Below are 19,735 nucleotides of genomic sequence, written 5' to 3'. Positions count from 1 at the left end.
TAACTCAATATTTTTTTATTTCCCTTCCTTTTATTTGCTATTCACTCATTCTGTTTTTGTGATAATCAGACCTACGCGTGTTGCAGATCTTACTTGACCTCAACTCGAAACCATTTTCAATTTGAATATGTATTTTAATATCAAAATCGATTGATCCAAATGAATACAACACCTGATCTAATTTTCTGATGTCAAATATACAAACAGAGTAAATTAATGTTTGGTTGATTAGACGTAGTTATAGGGAAACTGGTGGTTTTAATTAATAGCAATAATTTGTTAAATCAATAACTAGATTAACCTGTGTTTGATAATGATGAGCATCTCTTCGCTTTCCAAACAGTTTCCAGAGCACCCTATCATGCTAAATGTCTGCGGAGACCAGTGGAGCCACCATTTTAGGGCTATAGAGGGACATGTACTTCACTAATGCAGTGACATCTTAACCACTTTCTAGTCCCTGGGCATGGACATCTTTGGGCCCCCCTCCACCAAACCAAAGGAATTAACTGATCAAGAATATCTGCTTGCGCTCACCCACCCCCTCGTCGCGATCACACCTTATAGGTGGATATGCTGCCTTGCAGCATTCAAAAAAAGCATGTTTACTCCCTTTAAGTCCCCTTACCCTCTTCATTCTTGCTATAATCAAAATGATGAACAAATAGCATTTGAAGGCCAAAATTAGCAGACTACGAAGAGGTTACTTCTATTCTAGTATAGATACATGATACTTTTTATCAATAGCATCCAGGAAGGTATGCAGCCTGTAGTATTAATGCAGGAACATATGTAAAAGGTACATGTCACCCAGAATAGACAGAGAACTCATGTAAGCTGCCTCACTGAATGCAAAAGTGCTCAAGCATGGACAGAGTCGGACTGGGACAAGAAAAAGAAATAGGCCCGGACAACCAAAAAAAAGTGGCCCACCCCTCTCCTCAAAATGTGGCCCACCCATCGCCTCAAAAAAGTGGCCCACCCCTCACCTCAAAAAAAGTGGTCCTCAAACCATCATCCGTGAATCTCGTCAATTCACGACTTTACAGACAATGCTACTTATGGAGGGTTCAAATGTCTGTTACATTAGAACACAACTCATAAAAGAACATATGTTTGCATACAAGAATGGATCACCATATGTATCATTAAAATCTGTGTGTATAGATCCATATTGTCAAATTACTGAGAATGCAAGCAGACATCCAAGGCCAAATGACAATATGTTATTGTATAGCACTTATGCGTAAGCTCTTTTTTATAGAACAAATATACATACAATATCACCCAACCTGTGTTGGTACTCATTTATTGACCTCAGAAGGATGAAAGGCTGAGATGGCCTTGCTGGGATTCGAACCTGCGACCTGCAGATCACACACACATCGCAGCAGCAAGTGCTCAACCCACTGAGCTATCATGTCAGCTACAGTAAAACGAGCAATTATTATGTAGTTGATACCATTAAACTGGTAACTGAGATTTAACAGACTACAGCGCCGTCCACTGTGCATGAGCTTCCTGGGACACCTGCCTCTGCTGCCAGTCACCCAGGTGTTGCCTGTTAGAAAGATAGGTGTCATATAGTTGTCTATCACACAACAACTAATCATAACACACGCCTTATTCTGCGACACACACACACCCCAACCACACATACTACTGTGAAATATATAACCGTAAATTACACACCTGCAGTCTCATACCAGTGCCTTACAAAGGGTACAATTGTCAACGGACAAGTACCAGCCCTCTAACCATTTGTAATTTATAACTAACAAAACAAAGCAATTCCTTCCACTGGGGAAAGGCTATTTATACACAATGATTTGTAGGCAAAGGCATTAGTAATTCATTGGATTTATTTTCTTGTTTTTATAATCTGAGCCAATATCATCGTAAAGGAATGTGTACAAAAAAATGACACTTATTAGTTGAACAAATATTCAAATCTAAATGATCAAACAGACAACACACCAACCAGAGACCTTATTTCTCAACATTCATCTTGAACCCAAAAACATTCATACCTGTGCAAATCAACACAATCTCTATTGTGTGTTCTAAACATAGAACAACCAGTCTACACCAATAGACCTTAAGATGCTAAACCATAATTGTCGTCTCATAAAGTGCATCAATGTATATTCTAAATATGGTATGTATTAACACATTTCTTTCAATATATACCTTTACTACAATGCTTCTGTATAACCCAAGTAGAGTCCAACTCAAAGTGGAGTGGGACCTCTGGCCTTGTCGACTCGAGTTTCGGGCAACTAGTCGGTGAGACTATTGCCAACTAGTGCACCTCATCCGGACATAAAATATAAATATATATTCTTAAAAATGACTCCAAGTTGGTGTGTAATAAAGTGCATTTCATCAATGTTCAAATAGATATAGCTTTCAAGCAATATCTTGTCAGACTGATTCACTCTAACGTGTAGAGATTGGAAAGCCGTTCTACAGATTTGGACCATCCAACGCTGATCTTGTTAAATTCAACCAATTGCATCTCCCTCCATTGTACCAGTACACTCATTAGTCAGAGACTCTGTGGTGTCTAAAAAGGATATAAGTTGGAGTCAAATTATGGCTGCTGTGTTTGCATTAGTCCTAATGTAGTCTACCTGTTGATTTAATCTTTCAAATTTCTTACATCACATGTACCCATTGTTGTAATTACCTCACAAGGATGTTTTGTCGATCTCTAGGCATGGATCCCTATTACCAATCAACAACGCTTCACATGTATCCAGAGGAATCTGATGTGAGGAACTGAAAACAATCCCCCCATCCATGTTGCTCTCCAAATCAGAGTTAAGAAGAGGACAAGGAAGAAAGAGAAAGAAAAGAATGTTTCTGAAAGGTGTTGTTCACAACCACTTGAGTCCTGTCTCGAAAAGCTCAATTGCTAAATATGATGTCTGTCTCTGATGTGTAACAGTCCTCCGCAACGCCGGCGGGACCAAGAGACGTTTGTTTGTTGGCTCCCAGGAAAGCTCTCCCCTGGAACCCGACACATCGCCCATGCAAGGGCAGATCAGCGTGTCAACCCACTCCAAGCAACCTCTGTCCCAACCCGAGGAACTGCGCTGAATTGAATCAACGAACAGAGCCCGCGAGAGGCTGGTCTCTCAAGGACAGCAAACCAGTTGCTGTCCCCGAGAAGCCGTGGGTATGCGGACTGTGTCGGTAACCTCCCATGTAGTAAAACCAGCGGGGCAGCAACTGATTGACTTACCAATATCTATCCTCATTCTCTCTTCTGGTCGCACGCGAGATCGAGGTAACAACCCAATCTCCACGGGAAAAACCTCCGACGGCCATTATTCACCATCACATTGTCCGTATTTGCCTTAAGTATTCTTAATGAGAGCTCAAGGGGAGGAGCAATGACCAATGTTACATACATATTCTGTCACGTGTTGTAATAACGTGAATTGTTAAATGTTAAATGTTAAAGGTATTTCTACAGCGCACCGTCACCAACGGAATTGGTCCCCAGGCGCTCTGGTGGATCTGTAAATGATAAGGGGGAATTGCTTAGTAGGGTGAAGAGGGAGTAGGATAGTGAGAGGAGTGGTGGTCTGTTGGCAGCTTCAACTCGGTGTACACCGGGTGCTGAGCTTTGGTGCGGGTATTGGGTCGGTGTTAATCCACGTGTGCTGTTGCTCCGGCTTATGTGTTGTTGCAGTGTTGTGAAGTGCGTGTGGCTTGTTGTGCGAGAGATGGTTGTGTGAGTTTTATAAGTGAGATAAGTATGCAGAGTTTGATCTTATATTGGTTAGTGGGTTACATGACCTTTAACATGCTGACATTCACAGTTTTGTGTGCCACTTGTTGGCCTTCACATGTGGGCATGCCTACATTCACAGTCTTTTCTAGGTGCGGCGCAGGCTAGTGTTTAGAAATCTGTCTAGGTGTGGGCATGCCAACATTCATATTGTGAAAGGGCCAGAACTTGATATACCAGTGCTCTGTTGCTAAGTAGTGCAACCAATGCAAAAGGGAACACTGAGCGAGTCAATCTTCAAAATGAAGAGTGCTGCAGGTTCTATCACGTGTTCAAATAACGTGAATTATTAAAGAGCCAAGGCTTAATATGCCAATGCTTTGTGAGACCAACGTTATATACATATTCTGTCTCGTATTGTAATCCCGTAAATTATTAAATCAGCAAAGCTTAATCTACCAATGTTCTATGGCTATCTAGCACAACTGTTGCAAAATAGAGCATTAAGAGAGCCAATCTTCTAAATGAAGAGTGCCATAGGTGCGATGACAGGAATGCCTAATTTCTCTGCTTGATTGCTCGTGCATCGAGCCCCCACAATATCCCCTCATATATATTGAGGATGTGTTGAACACTACCTGGAGCAAAACAAAGAAGCCAACTATCATGACTTGAAAGATATAAGCAAGGGCCGTTGGATGTCCTCGTGGAGGCCAATTTCAAGTGTATTTAATCTGTGAATCCAACGTTGCTCCAATTTAGTCAGTCTGAGTTACATGGAGTATTGATTAGTCTTATGGGACAATTGGTCTATCACTATCCAATGCAAGTCTTCCCCCCTATGGTTTGCAGTAACAAAATGTTGCACCATCGGGGCTGCCATGTATTTCATCCGAATGCATGATCTAAGCTCACTAATACAGATGGAAATGTTTCTAGTTGTCATTACATCATCTCATACAGGTGAGACAGTGCTCACCGTGCCTATGCGAGTTCCTCCCTGGATAATGTCCTGCCACTCTTCTCGTCCTGTCACTCTTCTCATCCTGCCACTCTTCTCATTGTCATATACCAGCCTGCTGTCTGTTTCACAACTATTCTCTCGCCCACCGATCTGTGACTCACATGTGCTGAAAGTCTACGTACCGTTTAGCCAGAGGCACTAACCTGGCATTTACAAAGAAGAGGGGGCTTATTATATCTCCCTATTTCTAAGGCAGGCCCCGAGGGATATATAGAAGGAACTCATCCCAATGCGACGGCAGCCACAGCAGAAGCAGCAACAGCAGCAGCAGTGCTCTCAGCTGCAGTGATTGAGGGGACAGTGCGCATTTCAAAGAGTGTAAACAAAACCAAATGCCTCTTCGGTGGAAGTGAAAAAATGCCTTTTGTCTTTGTGTATTAGCTGGGAAGAGCATCTTATATTGTATGTTTTAGGCAGCCCACGCTTGACACGCAAGGTCTTCCTGCTGCTTGAACTGGAATGCTGAATTCTGGGAACTTAGATATTCTGGCATTTTTGAATCTCAGCTCACCCTTCTGCCCAGCCACCTTCAGTATCAGGTCCCTGTAGTTTAGTGTCCTTTCAATGACGGCTAGTGGTGGCATGCCCGGAGCAGGTTTGGACCCAAAGGTGCAGTGCACTCTTTCCACAAGAAAGGGAATAGGCTAGGCTAGGTGCCTGAGTATGGCCAGGCATACGTTTTTCCAGGATCATTTCAAGTGGCCTGCAAGAGGATATCATTTTTATCTCTAAACGCTTTCATTTCTTTGTCAAGGAAATGAGATCTACCATACTAATGAGAGAAGGATTTACGAGTCCGCACTGCACTCTCAGCCAATATGATCACCGTCCTGTAGCGCCCCCTGCCATCCCCCATCAATGCTTGTTTTTAACAGGAATTCATTGCAAGGAACAAATGAGAGGGCACATATTGCTTCAAAATCAAGTGCCTGAACATAAGGATACAAGATGTGAACAACTGGTACTGGCTGCCAAAACTAGTCACTCTACATAAGTGGCTGGCATGTTTGGTAAGGCAAAACAGTGATTTAGTCAACACTGTATACAAAAAAAACTACAAGTACTCTATGATATGTTGTAGTACTAATGTGGGGAATCGTCGTGATTTCACGTTATTTCCTGTCAGGCTTGCTGCTCTCATATTGGGGCTGGATAAATGCAGCTGGTAGGTACGTATGAATCTGGTGAGATTACCTTGTGCAGTGCCAGTAATCACTTCCAAAATGCTGAATATATGAAGTAACCGCAACTTTTTTAATATTGCTGCTTTGCCTTCTCTTCATTGCTCAATGTGCCATTTCTTTGTGATGCAGTAACCGTATTGATAATTGCGGGTTTGCTAATTTTCAAGATGTTTTACTTTCTAAATTGACAGAACACTGTTCCTCTCATTTCCTCTCCCTCCATTCACGCATCTTATCCCATGACACATGTAACGGGTTTATCATTTCTGGCGTACGCCCACTTCTTCACACATAAACAACAGAACAGACCTCAGTGTTCTGAAGGCAGGCATCTGTCGGATTTTGGATTCTTGAAGTTACTGGACGTATTACGCCTCCACATCACTGCTCTCATTGCATTGCATTGCTAGCCATACTCTCACATGCTCATCAAACAGCGCATGCTGAATATTTCATCTAGCTATTTCAGTCCTTTAAGTATTTCTTATACTGTTGTTGCTAAACATGTACCGTATGAAATAAAATCGTATATGTTGTGTGTTCACAGATTCTTTGATTCCCAGGGTGCAAATAGAGATGGTGCGTTATCTTTCTGGAAGGCATGCTGCCATGTAAATAGACCCAGAAGCTTTCTGGATGATGTAAATGTTACTCTGAATTAACCATGTGTTGTGATATGAACTACAACTACCACCTTGAATTCTCAGATCAAGGGAGCTCTAATCAACTCAAGATCTCTAGTAGCACATGCTACAGAAATTGCTGACTTGAGCATAAGCAAGGACTTAGATTTCCCCGCTATCACCGAGACCTGGCTACACCTTGCAGCAGGCCCCATGCTCATGCTAGCGGTCCCGGACCGCTACTCCATACTGAGACAAGACAGATTAAAATCTAGAGGAGGTGGCATCGCCATCATCCACAAATGTAGCCTCCCCATGAGATTAACCACTCCTATTGATGTCCTCTCATGTGAACTACTATCTGTTAAAGTCCCTCTCACCAATGCCCAGACCCTTAATATCCACATGATCTACGGCCCCTCTGGCCCTCCTGGAACCTTTGAGGATGACATAAACATGATTTATACAAAAACAATGAGCACGCTTTTACAGCATGAGTCCTCTTTTTTTAGGGGCTTGTTGGCAAAGGACTAAATACAGAGAGAAACAAAAGAAGGGTTACCAACAAACTACCTTTACGTATCCTCACCGGAGGTTACAAATCTGGGTCTCACACCACATACATGTATTCACAGACCATCAATCTTTTAACAAATAGAGAGAGATGGTAGGCTCAATTTTAGCAAAAATAATTCATCAGTTTATTATATTTTCTAATAAAACAGACCATTTGGTCACATTTGCAAAACTCATTATACATAAAAAACACAAATAAAAGAGACACTTGATCTATAATTTGACTCTTCTGTTGTGTTCACACGATACTTGATAGTCAACAATAGTGGTGTTAGTAACACAATGGGTGACTTCAAATTAGCCTGATCTTGTATTGCTAAAACGTCCCCACTTTCTTTGTGTCGACATGCACAAATACGTTTCTAGCCTTAATATTTTGATCCCACACCGACTTCTCCTTATTTTTTGTTGATTAGTCGTGTATGTAAGGCTTTCTTCAGGACATAATATTCACAAGTACCACATGTTACACAATCAAATGTGCAATGTCTCGCATGTATCTAAAAAACACACAAAACAAACTTTATTACTAAAGAGCCTATTGTTATTTTTGTACATGCATTCATGGCAGAGAACCTATGTTTAACCCCTCTATCTATTTTGGTGGGTATGCTTACATCAGGAACACATATAGGAGCCATGCATTAGCATTAGCTACTTAGTGCACAGCAACCCTATTATTTAGCTTGTCATGTCACCGCACAGTGATTTTATTTCTTTTGGATCATATTACTAGGCCTATTGTTTCTTAATATGGAGAAAGAGAGAGAAACATTTGGTTAAACATACCTATTTTCCCTCACTTGTTTGCAACTTCAAACACGCCTTTACTGGGCTATTCAAATACTGTCTTTCAAAAGTTGACTAAGTAACAGAAAAAAGGAGACAACGGAGTGGTCTTACTACAACGGACTCATAATGGTCTTTCCAACACGTAGCTGTAAGATATCTATATTGCAATTTGACGAGTTCTGATTTAATCAAAACGTACCAGCACTAGTTCAAAATGCCGGTTCTTTACGTTGTCGCAGCCATCGTGACTCATACGAACACTTGTTACCACATCAACAATGCTCCCGATGTACCGTTATAGCTATATCCTTTACGCGTTGATTACAAAGCTAATCAACGCGTCCTTTTCCTCTGGAACTATCCCCTCCAACCTTAAACAATCTTGGGTTCTCCCACTCCTAAAAAAAACACTCTTGACCCATCGACACCTAACAATTACAGGCCTATAACGACAGTACCCTTTCTTCTAAAATTCTTGCATAAGGTGGCTTATGTGCAAATCCATAAACACCTGGAAGTACACCACCTACTAGGAGCTAGACAATCAGGCTTCCGTCCTCAGCACGGAACAGAGACAGCTCTTATCGGCCTTAAGACGCAAGTTGCCAAGCTTAGAGACAACGGCAAAGCTGCCCTACTCCTCCTCCTTGACCTCTCGGCCGCATTTGACTTGGTTGATCATACTATTCTCTGTAACCACCTTAACACAACGGCACACTTTTCTGACAATGTAATTACCTGGATTAGATCCTTGCTAAATGGTAGAACCATGAGGGTCTCCTCTCCCCCAGCAGCTGCAGACCCCATACTGATCACCTGTGGTGTACCTCAGGGCTCTTGTTTCTCGCCTACATTGTACAACATTTTTACCAAGCCCCTTTTCGATGACCTGGATCATCTCGGTATCACCTACACTAACTATGCAGATGATACCCAGATCCTCCTCCCGCTTTCTGGGGATTATGAACTGGATTTGGCCTTGGTGAACAGAGTGTATATCATCATCCAGGCATGGATGGCCACGCAATGTCTGTGCCTGAATGATGATAAAACTGAACTTATCATTCTGGGCACCACATCCAGCCTAAAAAACTAGGACCCGATTACTCCTCATTCACAATTAATGGCATCAGCATTAATGTAGGACACAAGGTAAAAACACTAGGTTTTTATCTTGACTAAAACCTCACATTTGCCAAACAAGTTAACTCGCTAGCGTCCTACACGGCTTACACGTGTAAACTTATCCGCATAGCTAAGCCATTTCTTTCTGACACCAGCTGCATTACTCTAGCCAGAGACCTCATCCTGTCTTGCCTGGACTATTGTTATGTTTTGTTTGTTTGTTTGTTTGTTTTATTTCTAATGCGCACCAGACCCATAGGTAGAAGGATGCAGCAGGTAGGATAATGCGAAGCTTACATCGTTACAGATTATACAGGATACAGTGAAAGTTATACATATTATACAAGATACAGTAATGGATATTATAGATATTATGCAAGTTATACAAATTATGCAGGATACAGTAATAGTATAAAAATATGCAGGACCATCGTCATGCAAGTCGATGAGTTCCATAGAGGATGGTACGCATAATGTCGTAAGACAGAGGAGAGTTCGACATGTCGTAAGTCAGAGGAGAGGGACCAGTGTCAGGTCTGAGAATACTATAAACCTGTGTCTAGTGGTCGTTGGAGATAAGATATTGGATGGCATTCCGCCTGAATAGTGGGTACGGCTGATCTGCTCTTAGATTGTTAGGTAATAGATTCCAGGTTTTGGCCGCCTTCACAGGGAAACTATTCCCACCGACCGTGGTTAGTTTAAATCTAGGTACTATCAGACAGTTAGTGTTAGTAGCTCTCATTGGTCTGATGGAGGGGTTTTTTTGTATTTTGTTTGTGAGGTAGCTTGGGGCAGCGTTGTTAAGAGCTTTGTGTGTCAAGGAGATCATTTTTGATTGAATTTTATGGTTTGTAAATAGCCATTTGTGTTGACGTCTGATGGTGGAGATGTGTGCCCTTTTATTTATGCCCAGTGCGGCTCGCAAAGCATTGTTTTGGAGTGTTTGTAGTTTCTGGATGGTTGATTTGTTGGCGCCACTGTAAAGGGCATTACAGTAGTCGATCCTGGAGAGGATAAGTGCTCTAGCTAAGATCATGCAACTGTTGTTAGAGAGGAAAGGCTTGCCTGCTCTTATCAGTTTGCAGGTGTAGGCAGTAGGGAAAGCCAAGGATTTAAGTTGTTTATCAAATGATAGTGTAGAATCCAAGTAGAAACCGAGGGTTTTTACTTCCTTGGAGACCCTAATAAGGTTTCCATCAATATTGAAGGAAGAGAATTCCTGAGTTAATTTTTTGGTGTTCTTCTGTGTTCCCAGGATTATCAACTCGGTCTTGTCGTCGTTCAAGCACAGGCCATGTGTGGCCATCCATGCTTGAACAATGAGATATACCCTGTTCACCAATTCCGATTCCTTCCTATGATCCCCAGAAAGCGGGAGGAGAATCTGTGTATCATCTGCATAGTTAGTGTAGGTGATACCCAGAAGGTCCAGATCATCCAACAAGGGTTTGGTGAAGATATTGTATAGGGTAGGCGAGACACAGGAACCCTGGGGAACACCACATGATATCGGGGTAGGGTCAGCTGCGGCCGAAGGGGAAAATACTCTCATAGTTCTTTCACTTAGGAAAGATTCTAGCCACTTGATGGCCTCAGGTGAGAAGTGGGCAGCAGAATCCAGGTGTTTACAGAGTACCTTATGATCGACCAAGTCGAATGCTGCTGAGAGATCAAGTAGGAGCAGGAGTGCTGTTCCTCCTCCATCTCTCAGCTCGTCGACCTGAGTCTTTAGATCAATCAAGGCGGTTTCCGTTCCATGAAGTGGACGGAAACCAGATTGTCTTGCTCCTAGAAGCTTATACAAGTCAAGGTGTTTTTGTATCTGAATATAGGCGGCTTTGTCCAGTATTTTGAGGAGGAATGGCACAGTGGTAATAGGGCGATAGTTGGTAGGGATAAGTGGGTCTAAGGTCTGTTTTTTGAGAAGTGGGAGCACCCAGGAATGTTTTAGGTTGGCTGGGATAATGCCTGATGTGAAGGAGGCATTGATTAATTTAGAAATAAATGGTGAGAGGTCTCTAGCAGCGTCTTTTATTAACTGTGCTGGGCAGGTATCGCCCTTGCAGTTAGATGGTTTGAGAGAAAGACTGATTTTTTCTACTTCTAGTGGGGAAGTTTTTGAAAAGTGAAATTTGTTGTTTGCCTCTGGTGAGATGCTATGTGTAGAGGTGTTAGGGGGGTGCAGAAGATTGAGCATATCTTTTTTTTGTTGTATTTTGGTTTGAAGTGTATTGATTTTATTTGCTAGCGCATTTTGAATGTCTGTGCACCAGGTCTTATCCTTGGTGACTAAGTCTGGTGTGACTATTGGTGACTCTAGTTCTTTCAGTATGGCGAAGAGTTCTCTCATGCTAGAATTAGAGTTAGTGATACGTTCATCATAGGAGTTATTTTTGGCAAGGTTCACTTCTTTTTTAAAGTGAGAGGAGATAGAGGATAGTTTTGCTTTATTTTCGATAGCGGGACATAGTCTCCAGGAATTTTCACTTTTTCTTTTTAGGAGTCGTAAATCTCTTAGTTGAGGCGTGAACCATTTGTTAAGGTGTGCTTTAGGTTTGCTTTTTCTAAGTTTGAGCGGGGCGATTTTGTCCAGTGTGCTGAGCATAATTCTTCAACTAGGGTACTGGGGTCTAGATTGTCAGATAGAGCGTTTAGCGTGGGTAGGATGGCGGGGATGACTTTTTCCACGATAATGCTTTTTTTGTTTCCGGTTAGACAAGGAGGTGCTAGCAATGGGACCGTCGGAGAGGGTCTGGCTGTAGATAGGTTAAAGGTGATGAGAAAGTGATCTGTCCATGATTGAGGAGAGATGGAGGTGATGGAGGCTGTGCCGTTGTAATCTGCTATCCAGTCTAGTGTTCTCCCTTTGGAGTGAGTGGGTCTGTTGACTTTCTGAGACAGGCCTGATGCATTGATGTTATTGGCTATGTCTGAGGCTTGTTTGTCCATAGGGTCATTAAAGCCAAGGTTAAAATCTCCTAATAATAGAAGCTGGGAGGTGGGTTTAAGGTTGTTGGTAATTAGGCTATGCAAGTCCTCGTCAAAGGTGCCGAGAGGATCTGCGGGCCTATAAATTAAGTGGATGGTGAGGGTTTGTGTATTATTTATCTGGAATTTAACCAAGATATTTTCACAAGATTGTAAGATTTGAGGAGGGGATGTTCTGAGAGAGAGGCTCAATTTGGAGATGATGGCAATTCCACCTCCTCGTGTGCCATCCCTATCTTATGCTCTTTATATGGGGGCAACTAAAGCCACCACTAGAAAAATCCAAACTCTTCAAAACAATGCTCTTAGAGCGGCATTAGGCATCTCCAGAAGAGACCACATTTCCGAGAAGAGCCGACAGAATAACTGGCTTCCAACCCATGATAAAATCTTACTAAAAACTCTGTCACTTAGCCACTAATCCCTTAATAATGCTGCGCCCACCTACCTGGTCAACAGATTCCACAGACAGATATCTGCGAGGCCCTCCAGAACTGCTTATAAAGATTGCCTCTCTATTCCAAGTTCAATCGTTCTTCAATTGGCGGTAATAGTTTCCCAGTGAAAGCAGCTAAATTGTGGAATTCCCTACCTCCCACATTGAGAATTGACCTACCCTACCAAAACTTCAGGATCAACTCCATTCTGTGGCTGAAAGCAAATGCTAATTAATACAGCAAGTAGCTAGAATCCACTGCCGGGAACCTCTACTACCCCTCATCCAGATTTATAGCTGCTTACCTTTACTCTACCATCACCTTTACATGTATATACTATGGTTGTAAGCAAGTTGTATGTATTATTTGCATTCTGCACTAGCCACCTGTAAATAGGTTTCATCTGTATATACCCTGTACTGTATTTAATAACTGTAAATGTTATCTGGTTGTAACTAAGCTTCGCATATACGTGTAACTGCTGTGTTCTGTTACCTGAGGGTATGTCGCGCATTATAAATAATAAAACAAGCAAACAAACAAATGGTTGAATAAAAACCTGAATTTTGCAATCTCTAGAAATGGCAGTCTGTTACATCAGTTTATTATTACACATTTAAAGTTGGTTTCAGCTGCCCTTGATGAACCTAACACAGAGTGAATCAAGGCAATCAGTGAGGACACCCATCATCAAAACATACCATTCGGCAGATTATATGATTGCCCTTACATGCATGTTCACTACACCTCAAGCTCCTGTATAGCTGATTAATCTTCCAGCGCTCTGGAAAAAGGATGGTGTGTCAGGCAGTAGAGGAAATGAAGAAGGAAATGGGTGACAGGGGAGATGTGGAAACACTTGGCTGAGGAGTCAGACTGAGGATGGACTAGCGCCGGGAATGAGGAAACGACCTTAGGCAGAAGGAGAGAGGTCTGAAAGGGAGAGAGTGAAATATGTGAGAGACAGAGAGAAAGTGAGAGGTGCAAGAGATGGAGAAAAGTCAGTGGACAATATACAAGGTGGCACTGGCAACTGGTCAGAAAGCGTTTTTGAGGTAAATCATACCGTTCAACTTTACTCCAGCAAGCCAGCACACACCACCACCATGACCATTCTCCTCCACACACCATCACTGCCTGCTGCTTCTCTGCATTCTTCTCTGGCTGGCAAATCGGCTGGTGGATTCGACGTGGACGGATTGGTGCAGACTGCAGAGCTAACACAAGTTCTTCTTGGAGCGAGAGTGGAACTGTGAGAAACATTCTGCAAATGGTGCTCGGCTTGGGCCCTGGGCTTGGGTGTCATGAAATCATGACGGCAGTGATGCCGGCAAACTGTTACATTGTAATGTTACAGACAGTCCCGCCAGAGCCACCTTCTGCTCTATCCCCATGGCCTCCCCCCACCTGCCATACTGAATAAAGAAATTGCAAATGTTACAATTGCAGTACACCAGCGCATGCACAGTCGGCACCAGGCTGTCCTCCTGCCAGGCTCGAGTCGAGTCTCCAGCTCCAGGGAGGCTCCACGCAACACAACTTTTTGCAAAGTGTTGCTGCCTGCTGCAGAGCAGGCCATTGCAGGCATCCAGCCAGGTAATGGGCTCACAGTCACGGCTCACGCGGGGCCCCATGTGCACCGCCACTGCTGCCAGCCTGCTGTGCACATTGAGCGACAACATTACAGAGACAACAGCAGGAAAAAAAATATATTTTTTCAAACCGGCCCAGGTGTGGGCGGAAACCAGCCCCCATGGACTCACAAGGTTTCAGCCCAGCCACGGCCGATTGGCCAATGGGCCAATCCGACCCTGAGCATGGATAGAGGAGACCAATTGGAAGGAAGGAGAAATCTGTGCATACCATAGCATGGATAGTGGATGCAGATTAGAAGCTACCAGGAAGGTGTCTGAATCCAGACAGACTGAGATAAGAAGTGGGATATGGTTTTCAAATAGTGTTGCTATTAGAGATCAATGGAACAAGTGCCTGTGGTGTGCAATATATCAATGCTCACTATTATAGTGGAAGCAACACTATAGCCAGGGAAACCATGAATGAGGCTTTTATGAAGATAATAGCCTGAGAAGGAAATCACTCTGAAGGGCTGACAATTTTGAAAGGTTTAGGGACTGGCAATTTTGAGAGGCAATACAAGATTAAATGAGATGCCCAGGATCCCACATTGGTTAAGGGCGAATGTGTGCCAACTCTGCAATTTCTGCATTTGAACACTTTCTTTTCCAGTTATTGTCATGAACTAAAACAATCTCATTTTATAAAACTGACTTGAAAAGTACACAAATCACATTACCAAACAAGACCATTTTTCAAGACAAAATATGATAGAAGGGTGCTACGCAAAAGCAAGCTAATTCTAGCTTCATTCTCTCCATCATCAAGGGAAGTATTTGAGTAGCAGCATACCAATCGATTTGATTTAACACATTTAATCTGGGGTTTTCTTTCGTATTTTAAAGCTTTAAATACTTCCAAAACAATGGCTTGTGCCACTGTCATTCATAAACATGCATAAAAACCTTTGACTTTTACAAAAAAGCAAACTGTTTTTTGTGTCAAACAAGCAGGCCTTAAAATATGCTTGCCTAAGGCCTGCCACACATGTGCTATTCTAATCCTGCATATGACTACATATCTCTGCAATGACTGCTTAACACACTGAGCTAACTTCTGAACCATTGTGGGACTCAATTTATCAATATGCATTTCACCATTGCCTATTGCACGTGATCAACATAATTCCCTCAGGAAGGAAAGAATCCTACAGAGTTTCACTGTTAGGAACGCACTGACTATGTATACCACAGTGAACACAGTAGGTATTACATGATGAATTCCTCAAGGCAGAATGTTCTTGTCAAAATAGACAGGCAGTGGGTTTAGAACCTCCGCAGCATGCCATAAAATATCCTGACATGTGCTATTTAAGTCTGGTGAACAATGAAATCTTACTTCTTTAGATCAGGTATCCTTGTCGGGCCCCTCCTAGGTGGAGGCCCTAGGCAAGTGCCCCTTTTGCCCTCCAGTGAAAACGTCTCAGCACTATTGTACTATGCACTCCATGTAACTAGCGTTCAGATGCATAAGGGATTGGTGCACTGAAATCAATGCGAAAATTAAATAAATAAATAAATAAATAAATATATAAATAAATAAATACAAGTGTACTGCACATTCCCTTGTGGATTTCAGTGCAGCATTTGATGCAGCGATTCACGGGATTGTGCTTCAGAGGCTGGATGCCTTGGGCCATGAGGGTCATGTCCTGAAATGGATCAAATTATTTTTTCAGCTCACATCTGAGCAATTTATTTGCCACCCTGAAGGTCAGAGTTTTGCCCCACTATCTGTTGAGACTCACAGGCATATGCCCTTTCATCCCTGCATTTTAATGTTCATATCCCCCTTAATGAATTTTATCAGACAGCATGGCCTAGATTTTGTACAATTATATTGATGAAACCCAGAAGAGCGTCACAACTCCTGAGTTCTCCACTCTTACTTGATCCCTGAAGCCCTGCCTACTGGCTATTAATACTTGGATGAGTCAATGGTCCCAAAAATGAAACTCAATCAAATTTGAAATCTGAATAGTAGTAAACAAAAAGCCCATTCATAGAACTCTAGTGCCTTGCCTCAAGGACGGGGGGAATGCCCACCCTCTGATGATAAATGCAAGAAGTTCTTAGTGGTCTTTGACTACAATTTACCATTGACTCCTCAAGTTTCAGCAACATTTCAAATATTGGTTGAGGAATTGTGAACTTTAGACCCCATCTTTATTTTCTTTGATCAGATGCAGAAGATACCAGTGGTGGTTGTGCCTAAAAGAAGAGGCCGTGCCAGCCCAGTTCTGGCTCCCTTCCCTGGCTCCCAGTCAATTAATGGGCAACGATCAAGATGCTTTACATTGTACAGCCAGCCTTCTACCAGCATTGGTGGAACTTCACCTCCTTATTGCCCACCTACATCATTACGGACCAGCAAGGACTTCCTCTGCATAATTACTGTGTATACCTCAATGTAAAAAGTCTTAAACTGGTGGTAGCTCATTCAGCTTGCAATACCACAGGAGTTCAGTGAGGTTTGTGATATCCACATCTTCAAGAATTAACTAAAATCACACAATTTCAGGGTACACTTTGGATAAAATATCATCTGTGCTACCCCATACTGAGGCCTACAGCCATGCAACAGGCTGCTTTCCATCATGACCGCAAAGAGGCCATTTACTTGGTAATATATGCTGAGCTTAATGCAAGACTCCTCCAGCGTCAATGCCAGGACCGGGCATAATGCACAGCATCCTCTTGTTCCCAAGGTGGCTATCCTCCCTGCCCTCATGCATGATGTGCGTGCCCTCTACAGAAACATAAACATAATATCAGATAACATAAGTGACATGAGATGGGTTTCAGTGAAGGAGTGCTGTGATGCAACCCTAAGCCTTCAGGGCATGCTAGGATGGCACCAGCTCCTACACAGCACCAAACCTACATGCAGGCCTTCTTCATCCCAAGGACATCCTCTCTGTTTTGCACCTGCTCAAGAGCAAGCAGACTCCATAGGCGCTTCCATTAGTAAAACCGGCCTGTAATGCATATAAAAGTGACAATGAAAGCGTTAAAGTGAGTTTGCTTCGCTTTCAGTCTTTCTTTGCCCACTCCAGTCATGGACCTTTACAGTTGCATGCAGGAGACCCCAGAGCAGGTATCCCACCCGTATACAGTGGCTGCCGCTTGTAAAATGAGGCTGTTTGTGTTCACCAGCAGACCAATCAGTAGTCTAGCAGTGAGATCCTGCACGCGGCCAACCAATGAATTTCATCTAACACTTATGCTGGCATCTATTATTTTTATTTTGTATCAGTTTGCCCTTGGAACGTTCCTTCCATTCACGCAAGCAGTTGAAAGACTCTTGGCCTCGCCAAATGTATAATTTTGGCCAAACCCAGGGATTTCTCTTCAACAGCTGATTACAAAATCCAACTCAATCTTTTAGGTACCACACTCCGTTGAATGATCTGGCCAATAGTCTCTTAGGACGAGACATATATGTTACATATCGAAGTTGAAGCATCACAATGAAAACATGCAGCCCTCACAGAGCATTATACCAGGAAGAAAACCCTACCAAAGCAAAGGCAATGTCATATCATCAAATCAAAAGAAGAAGGGGAGTCTGTGGTGGACGCCGCATTAAGGAGGGATGCTGGGAGGTCTGATGTGTAAGGCACGGCCAGGGAAGAGCTGGAGCGCAAGTCTTGTATCGGTGTGCTGCCCCCTTAGGTGTTCACACCAGCGAGGAGGACTTGGCGGGTGTGGGTCAGAGGGTGTGACAGTCAGTGAGCGGTGATCCGTATATACACAGAAGGCCAGAGCCTCGAAGCATGTGTTGGCCCAAGTGAGGAGATGCGCCAGCTAGATGTGCCAAAAACAGTAGCAGCCCCATTCACAAAGAGCATCTAAAGGAGTGCATCCTGGATTCACGAATTAAGGTGCCCTTTTCCACCTTTGCGCATTTGCACGAATTAGGGGGTGTTACTGGGCATTTAAAAATGCATCCCGAATTCACAAACGGGTTGTGCTTTATAGAGGGTGTCTTTTGACGCAGTCGCAGGGGGAAGCGCAATCATGTCAGTGCCATTCCCAGGGCTCAAATTGAGGGTACAAAAGGGTGGACAGCATCCGCCCACTTTTTTCACAGGGCAGGCGCGGTGTTTAAAATGAAAAACATTGGCTGTAGCATTTTCGGAATGTATGCTGACCTTGGAACTCGAACCGCGGGGCACTTCACCAATGCACCATATAAACTGATGAGAAAAAGCAGACAACTAAAGTTCAAATGCCACGATTCAGGATTTCATGTTCCGGGGAAAACATTGGTATTGATTCTTGGACTTTAAAACATGCACCCCTTTTATTGTTTTCAACACACTATTAGAAGAAAATATCCTCTCTTGATTTTATGAAAGGCAAATGCCATTCGCCCTGTGCAATTTGTATGGTTATGCAAAGTAATTTTTACCTTAATATGCTAATCTCTGGTGACGTCACATTCCATGCTGTATGTTAATGAGTTCCCCCTACTTGTTTTTCAGGATTTGACATCTGGGACTAATTTCTGACACTGTGATGAGTTTCTTATTGAAGTATGACAGCCACGTTTTAAACGCTGGCTGTCACAATCGAATTTCCATCCTCCAAAGCCCATCTTGAAATGTGCAGGTCATCTTTGAGAGTAAGGAGACCTGAGCATTTCTGTAAGTAGCGCAAATGAAAGGAGCACATTCTCTGCAATCCTTTCATTTGTGCTGTTTCCTGAGAATCTGGCCCATAGATCCATATGCCTCAACAAATTCATGGACGGATCATCGCCAAGGTAAAGTACCCTATGCCTCAACGAATTCCTGAACAGCTCTTCGCCAAGGTAAAGTACCCTATGCCTCAACGAATTCATGAACAGCTTGTTGCCAAGGTAAAGTATCCTATGCCTCACCGAATTCCTGAACAGCTCGTTGCCAAGGTAAAGTACCCTATGCCTCACCGAATTCATGAACAGCTCGTCGCCAAGGTAAAGTACCCTATGACTCACCGAATTCATGAACAGCTCTTCGCCAAGGTAAAGTACCCTATGCCTCAACGAATTCATGAACAGCTCGTTGCCAAGGTAAAGTACCCTATGCCTCAACGAATTCATGAACAGCTCGTCGCCAAGGTAAAGTACCCTATGCCTCACCAAATTCATGAACAGCTCGTTGTCAAGGTAAAATACCCTATGCCTCACCGAATTCATGAACAGCTGATCGCCAATCACTGAATTCATAAACAGGTCATTTCCACGGTAAAGTACCCTATGCCTCACCAAATTCATGAACGGATCATCGCCAAGGTAAAGTACCCTATGAGTCACCAAATTCATGAACGGCTTGTCGCCAAGTTAAAGTACCCTATGCCTCACCAAATTCATGAACGGATCATCGCCAAGGTAAAGTACTCTATGCCTCACCGAATTCATGAACGGATCATCGCTAAGGTAAAGCACCCTATGGCTCACCAAATTCATGAACGGATTATCACCAAGGTAAAGTACCCTATGCCTCACCGAATTCATGAACGGCTAATCGCCAATGTAAAGTACCCTATGCCCCACTGAATACAATAACGGCTCATGGCCAAGGTAAGTACCCTATGCCACATCGAATTCATGAACGGCTTATCGCC

General features: G+C 43.0%; 1 protein-coding gene across 1 annotated transcript; it reads left to right on the top strand.

The window, feature by feature from the left end:
* Positions 1–18,857: 18,857 nt before the first annotated feature.
* On the top strand, positions 18,858–19,331 carry LOC138488194 (cornifin alpha-like). Its single transcript, XM_069615043.1, has one exon. It carries the CDS (start codon positions 18,858–18,860, stop codon positions 19,329–19,331), a length of 474 nt encoding a protein of 157 aa, XP_069471144.1.
* The last annotated feature ends 404 nt before the right edge of the window (positions 19,332–19,735 follow it).

Source organism: Ambystoma mexicanum, chromosome 1p, assembly GCF_040938575.1.
Source record: "Ambystoma mexicanum isolate Mex_15411 chromosome 1p, UKY_AmexF1_1, whole genome shotgun sequence".
Classification (NCBI taxonomy): Eukaryota; Metazoa; Chordata; class Amphibia; order Caudata; family Ambystomatidae; genus Ambystoma; species Ambystoma mexicanum.
Note: the sequence above shows the minus strand (reverse complement) of the source record. Positions and strands in the feature narration are given on the sequence as shown.